Raw genomic sequence first — 15,474 nt, forward strand, 5'->3', positions numbered from 1 at the left:
CAAAACTTCGGAAAAATCGATTTAATTCGTTGAAAAACTTGAAAAAAAATCGTTTTAATTCGTTGCAAAACTTCGGAAAAATCGTCGAAAATAGTCAATCTTCTTGCCGCAAAAAAAAACAAAGTCCAATTCTATTTTGATCTTTTCACAATAATTCACTTTTGGTTCAATTTCTTTTTAAATCTGTGTATTTTCCTTTATTCGCAAGCGCCAATATAGCCGACTGAATTTTGTTGACTAAGTGTTTTTGTTACTCTGCTGCGATGTACTGGAAAATTCGATCAGCTATTTATTTTTGTGCAGAATATTCTAGGTCCGAATTCTGATTTTATTTCCGGCTCGAATTATTCTAAGTTCTTTTTTAGTTTTATTAGGAAATAAATCAAACACTTTTATTTTTATTTATTTCACACTTTATTAGCTCTTGAGTTGGTTTTTGGGAGATGTTTATCCAATTAGATTTAAAGAAAACTGAACAAATTACATAGGATGCACCGGTTATTTATAGTGCAAATCCGATGACAGAGATAGCAACAATAACATTAAGAAGCTAACACCCTTCTCGCTTACCCTTATAATTGTTTACGGAAATACAGCGAGAGTGGTTTCCGATGAAACCTGTTGTCTATCTACCACGTGTAAAACCATGGCTCACGACATTGTCCGATGTGAAAGAGATACGGCGGGTCCACAAGTGCAATGCTGCAAAGCATGCATCAATGCATACTCACCCTCTCAATTCGCGAGCGATATTATGCCTCGTTAACATAACCACCCTTCCGTTCGCGTGAAACGCTGAATATATAGACTCCTCACGAGCGTCGCGCGAGAAAGAGATGGTTATATGGTGATCGAACCAACGCCACATCCGCACCGCTCTAACACATCAGCCAAATACGAAAAGACGCTAATATACAAATGTTAAATGTTGTGAATGAGCGCATTTGCATTACCTTTTACAATGAATTAAGGAAATGCAAAGCCGATTTCACTACAAAATATATTCTTATATTGCAAGAATGCCCTAACAAACGATTTCAAAAGATAAGTTCAAATATATTGATTAGATTAACTGGTGAATTAGAAATTCAACATATGCCATCTTGAACCTTACATTAGATTCTAATTTTCGCTTCAAAATATTCTTTTCGGTTGGTAGCGCAAGATAATTTTTCAATGGAATCGTTTGTCTACTTATAAAACCTAACTTCGAATTATTGCGTTGGTCTGACCAACTTGGTCATGGTTGGTTCGTGCCCACTGCCCAGTGTTTGTATATGCCAATTGATAAACAGCAATTTGTCTCATTTTTTCTCATTCACTATTATCGTAAAATCTCTTGAAAAAATTGCTGGTTGATTCGTATGACAACATTTTGCTGTGAATTGCAGTAATTTTCAAAAACGTCTTACTTGGATATGTTGAACAATTCGACGATTTATAAAACGAAACCACTGCGTCTGTCTTGGAGAAATGTCTGTTTGCTCTTCAATACCTTCCAAAAATTGGTATTCATTGTCACCGTACAATAGTCCTTTCAAATATGCATATTCAATTATATCGATATTCGGTTTGATCCGTTGATCTCTCACTATTCTTTTCAATGCAATAAATAATTCACGTGTGTATACATCCAAAAATTGTCTTAAACAACCGGTACCGACGTGAGTTACATTTCCGTTTATAGCATTTCGTATAAAACAAATTTCGTGGATCGGTCTGGAGCATGGACATTGTAGAAAATGTCTTGTTAAAACAATATGATTGAATTCCCATTCTGTTCTCGCCATTTCAAAATATTCAGCAACCGACAGTGATAAAATATGTTCTCTTAAATCCTGAACATTCGCCATGACTGATTTCTACAAAAAATAAATACGATTAAATTTTACTATGTCATTCAACTTTACCCTCAATTTTTCGTTCGGTATTATTCAGTCTTTGTGTACTTTTTCGTCGCAGTAATTTAAACAGCCCTTCAAAAGTCTCTCAAAATAGGTGTTTTTTTATCATTCCAAAGTTTATTGATGGATGATTCGATGAAGAAATATGTAAGGATTAGTTTCAATTTATTCTTTTAAATCGATCAGTTAAATGATTCCATTCATCAATTGAAACACGTTGAATGAGAATATCACATTTATCTTCAACAGTGATCACTGATCACCACACGCTTGATTTTAGGCTTTTTCATGTGTTTTCTATTTCAATTTGTTTTTTTTGTGTTATTCACTTTCTACGGTAACTATACGCGTACTTTATTCGGCCTTTCACTTGCAACTAAAGCACTGGTATTCGTTTGGATGTGCAAATGATACCATTCACATAAAACACATACATTGTTCCTGTTGTTCATCATTGATTTGCCGAAACACATAAGGGACTCAATTCTTCAGTCGTTCGCTGATGACACTCGCCTGTGGAAGCATATTAGACACTATGATGATTGTCTGCAATTGCAAGCGGATTTGAATGAGCTTGTTGAATACTTTAATCGGAATCAGCTAAAATTGAATGTGTCAAAGACTAAATTTGTGTCATTTTATCGTGGAGGCATGAGATTCAACTTCAAGTATTCAATTGGCAACGAGCAAATTGAGCGAGTCAACGTGATAAAAGATCTGGGAGTTATACTGATAATAAATTGAACTTTACTGCACACATTGAATACATTACAGCCAAAGCAAAATCACGTTTGGCCTGGATTAAACGATTTGGTAGAGAGTTTGAGGATCCATGGACCATAAAGAGACTATTTAACACATTTGTCCTTCCGATTGTCGAATATGCATCGCAAGTATGGAACCCATACACAGCTGAAAAGATTGCCCGAGTTGAATCCATCCAGAAACAATTTCTGTTATTTGCACTTCGTAAAATGAAATGGCCACACAGTTTCATTTGCGCATGTATTTTCGATGTTTACAATACTTTTTCATAAACTCTTTTCGTCTCACTTTCGCGATTGATTATCGATTGCCTTTTCATTGAACTTATTCTTTCTATTCTCGCTTTTGCTTTCTTCCATTTCACATTACTGTCATAACAGTATTAACGATTATAATCCAAATAATATTGCCAGTGCACAATGAAACTTTTCAAAAAAATTGCGAAGAAAAGTTTCATACAAAAAACATGTCAAATATTTCCAGACTCGTTTTTCTTTGAGATTTTGTCGTGATAAATGATTGTCTTAATCTAAACGCTGTGTTGAATAGACTTTGATGTGAACATGATGTCGTCCGTTGATAAAATCGGATGAAATCCAATATGTTGTCGAATTTATTAGAATTCTAATAAAATCGGCACCACATTAATAACCACATTTTATTAACATTTTAATAAAATCTACACCATATTAATAACCGAAAATTCACCATACTAATAATTATTAATATGTTCATAAAATGCACTATATTTACTAACGTTAATAAATATGGTGTTTCAAATTTTTGTATTAATTATTAAAATATGTTGTTTATTAACATATTAATAAAATACCGATTTTTGACAGCTGTAAATACAAATACTGTCGAACATAGAGTTACCGAATATTTTAGAAGAAGCAGAATTTGGAGAGAGTAAAATGAAATATTTAAAATATCAAATTGTAAATATAAAATAATATTTATACTAAATAAACCACCGCTGGCGAAGAAACGCTGTATGGTGCAGAATAATAATAATAATAATAATAATAAATATTGTATAGAAGCAAAAAAATGTAATTCTTATTACTTTATTACCTACTTACAGTAATAAGATTGTAATAAGATGATTGTAATAAGATTGTAATAAGTATCTTATTACTTTTGGTGCAAAAAAAATCGCAAAAAAAGTAATAAGATACTTATTACAATCTTATTACTGTAATAAGATGGACTTATTACTTATTACGCATCTTATTACTTGTAATAAGATGAGTTATAAGATGAGTTATAAGATGCGTAATAAGTAATGAGTCCATCTTATTACAGTAATAAAATGAAAGTAATAAGTAATATGTAATAAGTTACTTATTACTTTACTTCTATAAAATATTGTATGTAGGTGTACACGTTTCCCAAATGAAAAACCAAAGCTCTCGATTCATCCTTATTATAGAAGAATATCCAATTTTCTTCTTTCGATTTCTTGATATCAATTTTCTCCAGATCTGCAGTTTCTAGAAGTTTGATGTTGTCCCAATCGAAATGAGTATTTTAAAGACCCCAAAACACATCATTTGTATTGGTTGGCATCTGTTCTAACGATTGTTTGTAATATACAGGCGGCCATTCGAACTCGGTTAATGAAACCTTGGTCGGCTCTTCTTCTTGTACATTTCGTTGTGATCGTGCACGTTGTGGACGTGCCCGTTGGGACATCATCGTTGGTTGTTGTTGTTGTTGTTCGCCGAGCTCTATGAATTCGTGTGTCAAACTGCTCCGAAATTCGAACATTTCTTTGCATTGATCTCTACAATATATCAAATCGTCTCGATGCACGTCTTCAGTACAAAGATCTAATAACAAATCAACACATTTCTTAGCAAATTCTGATACCCGAATTGAAAACGCCACTGTATTCGCAATTTCTCCCGGCTCAGACGTTTCATACGTGAATCGCACTTTTCGGAATGTTTTAATATCTTTTCTGAACAATCTATATATTAATCGGCTAAGGCAAATCTTGTGGTACCTTTTTTACCGACTTAAAGTCAACCGATTTGGTTGCAAATTGACAAAAAAGTCACTGAATTACTTTATTTTGAATCCATCTTTGATTCTGTATAGGCACTCTGACCGGTTTTCAGGTAGAACCGACCAAAAAAGGGCCAAGATTTCGAATATTCTCCGCGCTGGTAGCTCACACAATTCGGCCTCCACTTTTTGGCCAGTTCTCTCTTGAAATCACACAGAGTGCCCTACTGTTGGCGTCGTTTGATACACCATGCGACATATCTAGCTGGAATCAAGTACAAATCGACAGAAAAAGTCACTGAATTGCTTTGTTTTGGAGCTAGCTTTGATTTTAGATAGGTTTTTCATTTCTTTTTAAGGAAAACTGGTACATAATATGAAAACAAATCGATTATTGCCCAAAATGGATGTAAAATCCAGCATTTATATATACAGTGTGTCAGATAATGTTTGCAACTTATCCACATAATTTTGCTCCTTTTTTAAAATCATTTCAAAATTGAGTAATTCAAATTTATCCATCATATATATTTATAGATAATAATAAGCGATTTGAACGATTTGAACGTTTTGAACGTTTTGAACGTTTCGAACGTTCAGTACTGTCAAAATGTAATGATTTTGACAGTTCATCTGTCACGACACAACCAAGCAAAGAAAATTTAACAATCATCTTTCAAGCCGAGGCAATGGAGGTCGTGGACGCCTTTGGCACTTCTATTGCAGCAGCTTTAGCTCGCACTCAAGCCATTGCAGCCGAACCAGTGGCAAAACGGATTTTGGAGGCACAATATAAAAATTTGCGACGAGCAGATGATGTTATTTGCAAAAAAATCATGGAAGTTGTCGAAAAATTGCAAAAAGAGCGCGATGAATTGCGTGCTCTAAGAGATGGTGGACTGCCATGTTTATTTCGAGAAAAGTTCCCGGGTGAATGTGAGTTTTATATTCTGAATGAATAACCAAATATAAATCACAAGATAAAAATTTACTATTGAATTTTCAACAAATTTTCAGTGGGTGAAGGTGCAAAATCACCTGTGCGTGAGAAGTCAGTCGTAAAATTGATTGAAGGTTTGCTCACTTCCATGTCCGAACAGTTCATTGTTCGAAACATCAATGAACATTTCGTCAAATTGGGTAAAGAAAATTTGGAATTGAAGCAAAAAATTCGAGTGCTTGAATCGCAAAGTGCCGGTGGTTCTGTGGCTGCTGAAACAGGTAAATAATATTTTTAATTTTATGGAATGATTTTTTCATGTTTTTGAAAATCCATTAAAATCCTTGAAATTGCAAATTGTTTCAGTTGCCTCAGGATCGAATCAAAATGCTGAAGCTGATAAAGCATCGGGCACACCAGATGTTTTGCCGAGTTTGCCTGCTGTTGGTTCGCCACGTCCGTTCATGGACATTATAATGGAAGTTGTCGGGACATTTGGGGAAAGTGGATGTTCTTTGGAAGTATTGAAAGGTATTTAAGATTTTTTTTCTTCAAATTTTATCTTTTATGTTTTTAATTTCTTTTGTTTTCATTCATTAGGTGCTTATGCGGCTGTGTACGGGGATTGCATCAATTATGAAGCACTTTTACTTTGCCTTATTGAAGGTTATTTGCAATTGGAACAGCATCATTTGCGAAGCATGATCCGAACGGCGACAAAGTTATTGTTGGACAGCTTTATCAAAATGGCACAAGTCTTTGCCGCCTCAAACAATTGTAATTCGGATTTCATGTGCAAATTTGATTGTGCAATATTTGTACTATTTCACCATTTTGGTGTTCAATTAAATTTCATTTTTTTATTAGTTTTAGTATAATTTTTGACGAATGAATCGACCAATTTTTCATTTGATAAACAAATTTCATTTTTATTATAAAAATAAATTATCTTCTGGATGAAAATAGCATCGAAGTTGATTCAATTGTCGATGAAAAATTAAATCAATGAATCATAACCAAAAACAAAAATCAAAATTTGTCATAAAACCAAATTGTTTTTAATATAAAAATTACATATATAAGTTTAAAGGAAGTCAAAGAATTCAGATCATTCAACAGAAATCGATTCCACCAATATTTTATAATAAATTTTTTTGCTTTGGAAATAAAAGTAATTGTTTTATTTTCAAGGGATTATTGCAGTGCGGACACATAAAATTAAACCTCAATTGGCGTGCAAATTCGATTGGTGTTTTTTTACGGTGGGGATCATGACGACTGGTGGAGACATTTTCAAGTTTTACTCAGGAGCGATCGAAACTCTGCCCATGTGATTTACGAGATATGTCTTATGCAGATATCATTCGGCATTTCTATCAAGTACATACGGAAATCATATATGTATTCGAATTTGGAACTGCTTTCGTGAATATCGTACAAGCACATGAACATACCAAAACATGTGTATGTCCAGCATGTGGCGTCGACCCGTGCATATGCGGATGTCCAACATGTTGGGCAGATCCATGTGTTTGTCACGATAATTTAGTAGAATTCGATTTTGCTCCTACGCCATAAATAAATTTGTTTTCAATAAAAAATTCAAACATAAAATAGATATAATAAAGATTATTTTCTTTATTTCAAAATAACTTAATTTCGTTTTTATCAAGAAACAATGTCCATCTGTACTTGGTCGCATTTTCGTATAGAAGTAAAAAATTGTAATGCCTATTACCTATTACTATTACTATTACTTTTGTAATAGGATCACCTATTACTATTACTTTCCTATTACTTTTGTAAAAAATATTACCTATTACTATTACTATTACATGTAATAGGAAAAGTAATAGTAATAGGTTCATCCTATTACAAAAGTAATAGTAATAGTAATAGTAATAGGTTCACCCTGTCACAAAAGTAATAGGAAAAGTAAAAGGATAATGTAATAGCCTATTAATGTAATAGCCTGTAATAGTAATAGGAAATAGTAATATATTACTTATTACTTTACTTCTATACATTTTCGACCACTGGGCGATCCTAGTAATAACAATTCGTCTGGCGTTTTGTTCTTCACAAACAGCAAGTCCAACAAATTGTTATTGGCGTCCTCAACCGGCACTGAATTTTCACTTTCAATAATATTTAAGAGTCCTAGGTTTGGCATTGCATTTGCACTGATATTCGCGTTGAAATACGATTGATGATCATTCCGATTATTTGCTGACAATTCAAATGGACCTTCAATCGCGTCCACATTAACGAATCCGCTTTGGTCGACATCGTCTTCGTTTCCAAACATACCTAGAGTTAAATCAGATAAATCATATTGTAATTCTTTGCCGGCTTCGGTGTCATCGTCACCGTCGCCGTTGTCGTCGTCTTCGTCATCATCATCGAGTAGCACTTGAAATTGCCCCATATTTAATTCCCAACGATCAGGAAATCGAACATGATGTACACATAGAAAAGAGAATCAGTAGACCCTGCAAATTCTATTGGTGAAACATCAAACTACGAATAGACTGTTTCAAATGTATTGGTAATTTCAGTACAAATGCGGAATTTCGTTTACTAATACTACGTAAGTGACTTGCGACTTGCGTTGTGCCGTTTGTACTGAATTTACCAATACATTTGAAACAGTCTATTGGTAGTTTGACGTTTCACCAATGGAATCCGCAGGGTCTAATAATTCTCTTTTCTATGTGTAAATGACACATTGCATCTCCTTGCCCTTCTTGCTTTGCACATAATTCATCAGAAACACCAGTAAATTTACTATTTCCAAGAGAAATTAACGGGCCTCCTCCTTTGATTTGTTGTTCTTCTAGAGTCAAACTAATTTTTTATTATTAAACGCAAGTTTTGGTACCATTTTAACCATTTTATACCCAACTGATTTTGATGCCACTGGTACCATTTGAAAGGTCGTGAACAGTAGATGTGCAGAATGCACCGGGATAGTGTCGATTATTAAACGTCAAACCAACAACGCCACACATTTTGACGGCAACGCATTGGAACTGTATTGATGAGTGTATTCAAGAAAGTGTCAAACATTGTCGTATTGTGTGATGAAACAACAATATTTGATTTTTGAAATAGAGAAATGTTTCGTTTCTGCTAAATAAAATTGTACAAATGTGCCGATGGCACGCAAGACAGCAAAATTGTCTTTCTAAGCCCGTATTAGAAAATAAATATTTGGTTTTTCGTGAATTGAACAACTGCGTTTGCAAAATGAACGTGTTCACGGCTGTAATCACGATTTGAACGAATTTCATTTTGCAAATGATGTTATTGTTAGTGTAATGCTACCCATTGGCAGAATCCCATTCAGAATTCACATATGTCAAGTTTGACATGAGTTTGAAGCATGTTAGAGAACACCTTCTTCCCGGGTTTCCCAAAGTTTTTCGAATTTTTTGTTTTGAAAATAGTCAATTTTCATTGTATTATTTTTTTTTGAGTGTGTTAATCAATTTGTGAGAAATTATTATGGGTTGTTTTAAAAAATTTAGATAATTTTAAAAATTCCCAAGTCATATACATGCAGATAATGCTTTGTGAATGTGGAAATGCGTGCAGAACCGGAACGAGAGCGACCCGCGCGCGAAGCGGGCCTGCATATATGTGAATTAGGAATTTTTGTCTAAATTTTTTAAAACCAACTTTATTAATTTCTCACAAATTGAATAACAAACTCAGAGAAAAAATAATACAATGAAAATCTGCTATTTTCAAAACAAAAAATTCACTCACGGAATCAATAACACGTGCCATTCAAATTTTCAACCATTCCATCAATTTAAAAAGAAAGAAGTGTTTATTATTGGCTGATTCATCGGCCACTTGGCGACCCTAGTGTATTTTGACTAAACTAATGACTCTGATACTGTTTGTGGCTATGATAAAGGCGAGTATGTTTCATGAACCTTAATTTGCGTTAAACAAGAGTATGTATTTTGTTAGGAATACCAATAAACAGGAGTATGTTTTTCCGAGTTTGGTTGTTGGAAAAAGCGAGTATGTTTGTTCAAATTGGTGAATATTATTAATTTATTTGAATTTAAGTACTAGGCAAACATCACGAAGGACGATAGTCCGACAAGTGATGCTCCAACAACTGTGCATTTCAAGCCAAATGTCAAAAATGCCAGGTTTTGCGTCACGAGTATATATACATATACATGTAACTAAAAGAGCCGATGCTAATAAATATAACAATACAATACAATACATACACTGACACAAAGTTGAAATGCAATCAAGGTTCTATACAAACATGAAATCACAATATTTTGCATGCAATTAGAAGAAATAGGAATATCCAAGAGAATTGATTTCAATTTGTATACATGCTATTATAGCATTGCGAATTATTTCTGGTACTTCTTCTCCTTAACCACCATATTGCATATATGCAAAATAAAAAATACATTAAATTTGAAAATAAAAAGAATTAAATTCGTGTTCCTATACTTTTCCGTACTGTTGTCCGTACTTTTTTTTCAATTTTCTTGAAATGAAGGCAATATTTTTGCCGATGAAAACCAAAAGAGAGATGAAATGTTTTCTAATAATCGTACATTGAATTGTATTTGTTTCACAGTCCCTGAAGGTGGAACGCAAATACGCGTCCGAAACGTCGGAGCAACAGTGAAAATCGAAATGAACGGCCGATAGCCCAACAAACCAAATAAAAACTTCGCTTTTTATTCGACTATTTTGTTAATAAAGGCAATATATAAAGGACCAAAAACCAAGCTTGTACAAATATCGCATATGCGATTAGCATGAAACTTTCAGAATCATATTTTTTTCAAAAAAAAGAAATTCCAGAAAGTTTGAAGCCAATCGCAATCGATTTACGGGTATCTCCCATACAAGAATGTCAATTTTTGGAGGATTTTTTAGGGCAAGTACCCCAAGGTCAAATCGAAAATGGCTCATCTACGAAATAAACTAAGTTTTTCGGATACAAAACTTTTGGGACTTTCAGATTTCGATTATCTCGATTATTTTTTGTGATGTCGTGTCAACACAGAGCTACGACAACGACGGCACACGAACGGAAAAGTGTCTCAAAAAGAAATTGTTTCATTTTCACCGTCGCTGCTTGACTGTCGCCAATAGTCAAGTAATGCATTATTCAACTGTATTTTTTTTATATTCCACTAGAGCTAGCAACGAACACGGCAGATGAGTTTTAGCCAACACGAATTTTGACAACGTGAAATAAATAAATATATCCACGAACTATGATCATTCCGAATCCAATGACGAAAGAAAAAGATGACGTAAGTTTCAACAACGCAATAACCTCTTTGACAAGTTTCCAAATTCAACCATTTCCAATAAATAATGTTCAACACAGTTTCGAAGTAATTAACTTTTTCTAATTTCATTTTAAAACACCAATAAAAACTCACACGAAACGCACTTCAGCTATAATTATATTGGTTCTTCGAATGACGATATGAAGAAATGCAAGGCTTCAATTGCATGAGTTTCCAATAAACGAAAGGAAATTAGTTTTCTACCAATTTTTTATTGGTTTTAATTTCGTTCTCTATGGACATACAATTAGCATATATATTGCAGAAATGAAGCGAAATTTTGAAAGAAGCTGGTATAAATAGACATCTTATTTTAAGGTTTTCATTCGCTGTTTAATAGCAAAAGTATTGCTAATAAAACACGGTGGCAATTTAATTCGAATTATTCGATTGTTTGTTGAGAAATTCGCAATGGCACGAACTATTATTTTGGCTATTTTGGCTGCGATAATGGTGCAACGTTATTCATTTTCAGAACAAAATCGTTGTTTTTCTTAAATTCCTTTTTTTGAAATTTGTATTTTTTTTTGTTCGTTTTCTGTAACAGGTTTATGTATCCGCTCAAACTGAAACGCGTGAAAATGAACTGGTCAAGTATGGGAAAGTAAGTGGTCGAGTAAATATCCCTGATGTTGAAATCAAAAAGTGGCAACTGCCGCAACTCTTTGTGGACACCGAAAAACTATGGCGCTTAAAGTATGCAAAAACAAACATCTGATATCTTACACAACTGACAACATTTTCTTTGCTTAGTTGCTGTGTCACGACGAACTTTACAAACATCGAAGATTTGACACTCGCTGAGGATAGCGATGAAATGAAACAGATTAATGAAATCGTGAAAGAGGTTAATGAAATCGGCAGCAAATTTGAAGCCGCTCAAAAAAGCGGAACATATAAATATGAAAAATCGTAAACTCACGAAGCAAATTGCATATTTTATCATGCGAAATTTACATATTCGTCTTATTTTACAGTGATAGAACTGCTTTGGAAAGTTTGGCCGCAAAATTAAAAGTTATTGATGCAGGATTGTAAGAACAATGCACCGTTTTATGAAATCCATATTCTAATGTATTCATATTTCTTATCTCACAGGCCTGATGAGCGGAGAGATAATCATGAGGGTTCATTGATCTTAGGCATATGCGTTGATATTCACAGTATTCTAACCTATATGCTTGCAACAAGAACACGCTAATTGTAATTGTCGCCAATAAAAGATCTGAGCGAAGATATTGGACCAAGTTCGTTGAAACCTAAAATACTAATAATCCAAAGAACTTGCAATATTCAATTCACTTTTCAATAATGTCAATTCACTTTTTTGTTGGCAATAATAAATCAGAAAATGCATAAATGCATAAAGCAAATTTGCTTCTGCAATTTCAGTAAAATATTTTGTACTCTTTGTTTAATTTCAGCTAAACTTATTAAATTACTAACTTGTTTGCAAATAATGATTCTGTTAAGTTGGCTATGAGAGTAAACTTGTCAAAATTTAGTTTAAAAAAAATTTGGACATTTATTTATTGTTCACAATACGTATTATCTTGCGTTTTTAAAATGGCAACCGTGGAATATTTTGATTATTTTTGTATTGTGGCCATTTTCTCTTCAGAAATTCCGATATTATAGCAAGTACAGTGTTATTTGATCGTAATTATATTGTTGTCGACGCCAAAAAAGTTAATATGTACCAAGAAAATCGCAGCATCGCCAAGTGTTTCCGGTGCAATCATTCATTAGGATTATTTTGCTTCTATCCAAATAGAGAAATTAACTCCGTTGTGCGATTCAATTCAATCGAAATACATACTCTGATAATTCGTCTTGCAATCAAAAACAAATTTTTGATTTCATTATTATTATTTATGTACGGTGCACTCAGCGCTTTAATTACCATTATTACTTGGTCTGTAGGATTAAATTATGCATGGCTATCCGCATCATCATGTGTATACTATACATACACATAGTAATGATGAACATGAAAAAAAAATTTCGTCAAACTCCAAAAAATTTAATTCGAAAACGAAAACTGCATTCGTTCCTTCTTGAGGTCACGCGAAATCAAACGGAAAGCATAACAATAAAGACATGATTTAAAAAAAGGAGAGATAAGTCGCGACATACATACACACACACACACAGAGAGAGAGAGAGAGAGAGACGAACATTCAGTTTTATATATATAGATGGTTCAAATTTCTATGACAATTAGTAACAGTAGCAGCAAAAACATCTCTCAACAAGAACATAACGGATTTCGGGCGTTAAAGGTGTTACAAATTTGTAAATTGTTTTTGTATATTTTTGTCAAACACATACAAAGAATCAAAATAACAATTCCACCAAAGATTTTGCATGTGATCACATTCGATTAACATAATAACAACATCAATAATCATATATGGATGGTAGACCATTAATAACCTACGGTGTTTGGTCAGAATATAAAATTAGCCTTGAGGTAAACTCTATCAGTGCTATTTTCTGCTTTTCTCGTCTTGTGTTTCAAAGAGAATAGATACTCTGAGTTTCATATTCTATTGAAATTCACTTTCCCCCAGAAGTAATAACAATAATCAACAGACTTTCAATGCATGCTTTAGTATATTTTTAGGCGCATTTTCACAAATTTTTAGTCATTAAAACACGGTGTAATAAGTATCCAAGTGGATCTTTGACATCAATTAAAACGTAGGTTTACTGGCAGCTGTTTTACCAGCTAAATAAGTCAATGTATCATTTAACCGTCGACTTCTCTTTAGTACAAACATTTTTAAAATTACTGCATGACATTTAGAAATACGTACTAAATTGGCATGTACGACATTGACGTTAAGAAACCATGGCAACAGATGTGTCGCGTTCGAAACTGTAAACAAACCGTTGAATACAGTTTAGTTCCATTAAAGTTGCGGTCGAGTGCACACTTCCCTTTCGTTACATCAAAGTGACCAGTGGGGTTACATCGAAGTTTTGTGAATTTTAGTTGTTTTATTGTGAAAATAAAAATGAGTAAAGCTGAAGTTAATGAAAAAATCAATTTGAATGAGATAATAGATATTTCAGAAGACGAATTTAAGAAGCAAATTTCGGCATGGATCGATGAACGTGGACTATCGCGTAAATTACAATCAAAGCTACGAGCCGATTTGTTTGAACAGTTCAATCGCACCAAACTCGGCCGGCAAATGACCGAACAACATCAGGCGGCGCATCGAATGGTGTTATCACCGTTAATATTGGTTTTGAATACATTAGTAGCCGAGTTTTTGTACACAGAAGATTGTCATTTTACATTGTCAGTGTTTGCAAATGAAGTGCCATACAAAAACACATTGCCCAACTTTGAAGCGACGCAAACAGGGCAATTATTTCAATTTTCACAACTGGAATTGAATGATATTTTCGAAGCCATTGGATTTTCCAAGCAAAATGAGCAAATTGTTCGCGAATTCTACATAAATCGGGCCGGCAGTCAGGAAATTTCGAATAAATCATTACTTTATTGTATAATGAAAAGCCTCATTCTACAAATCGATAGCGAACGGGGTGAAAAAATAGATGAAAAAATCAGAAGTAGAAATAAGACAATGGCAGCAAAAGTGAAACCAAGTAAATCCAGCGTACCCATTCAATCGACTTCATCGCAGCAAAGTTTAGAGCCAAATTCCCCGTCCAATCGGAAGAACACGAGCCGCGAGTCATTTCGACATAAATACGAACATTTGCACATTAGTTCGCGATATTTTAAATATTTGAATCGATACTTGGACTTTTTATCCGATCGTATCAACGATATGTCGAAATCACTCGCCGAAAAACGTTCCGATCGAAAAACACAAAAGCAAACAGTGGGCTCGTCAAGTCAAGGGGAGAGCCTTAAAAGAGATCTCCGCAAAATCATTGAAAATATAAATAAATTGACCAAATCTGAGCACAAGAGCAAGAGACTCCAGTGCGTTCTTAATAGCATCGAACGTCTATCGACTGCCGTTGAAAAATGCAATGGAAAATTGGAAGATTTACGCAATGTCGCCAATATTCAATCGAAAGCATCCGAATCAATTGAAAAGAAAAATGTGGACAACAAAGTGGATCGTTTCAGTAATATGGAGTACAGCACATGGCTAAAAGAACTAAAAACTTCGGAAAATGGCCGGAAGTTTATTGATCGCCTGGAAGTGTCACTTCAAAAGACGATGGAAAAAGAACGCGAAATTTTGGAAAAACTTTATGAAGAAAAAACCAACAATTATCGCATGCTGATCCGTTTGCACTATAAACAAAAATATGATGCAAACAAAAGTGAACATGAGTCAGTTGAACGACCTGAAAAGGAAGATTCCAGTCCAATTGACAAGTTTACACCCGATAGTACCGAAAAACTACTGGCTGAATCATTAGCTGCACGAGCACTGGAGAAAGAACAACAAGTCGACCAAATCGTTCAATCGGCCAAGTTAGTAATCGAATTTATTTTTTTCCAACTCAA

General features: G+C 33.9%; 1 protein-coding gene across 1 annotated transcript; it reads left to right on the forward strand.

Annotated features, from left to right (window-relative positions):
- Positions 1–11,314: 11,314 nt before the first annotated feature.
- Positions 11,315–12,323, forward strand: LOC129570022 (uncharacterized). Its single transcript, XM_055449373.1, has 5 exons — positions 11,315–11,423; positions 11,518–11,666; positions 11,724–11,882; positions 11,948–12,004; positions 12,069–12,323. The coding sequence occupies exons 1-5, from the start codon at positions 11,382–11,384 to the stop codon at positions 12,169–12,171; spliced, it is 510 nt and encodes a 169-aa protein (XP_055305348.1). The 5' UTR covers positions 11,315–11,381; the 3' UTR covers positions 12,172–12,323.
- Positions 12,324–15,474: the final 3,151 nt, after the last annotated feature.

This window comes from Sitodiplosis mosellana, unplaced genomic scaffold (genome assembly GCF_009176505.1).
Source record: "Sitodiplosis mosellana isolate CC-2019 unplaced genomic scaffold, AAFC_SMos_1.0 Smas_scaffold_47, whole genome shotgun sequence".
Taxonomy (NCBI): Eukaryota; Metazoa; Arthropoda; class Insecta; order Diptera; family Cecidomyiidae; genus Sitodiplosis; species Sitodiplosis mosellana.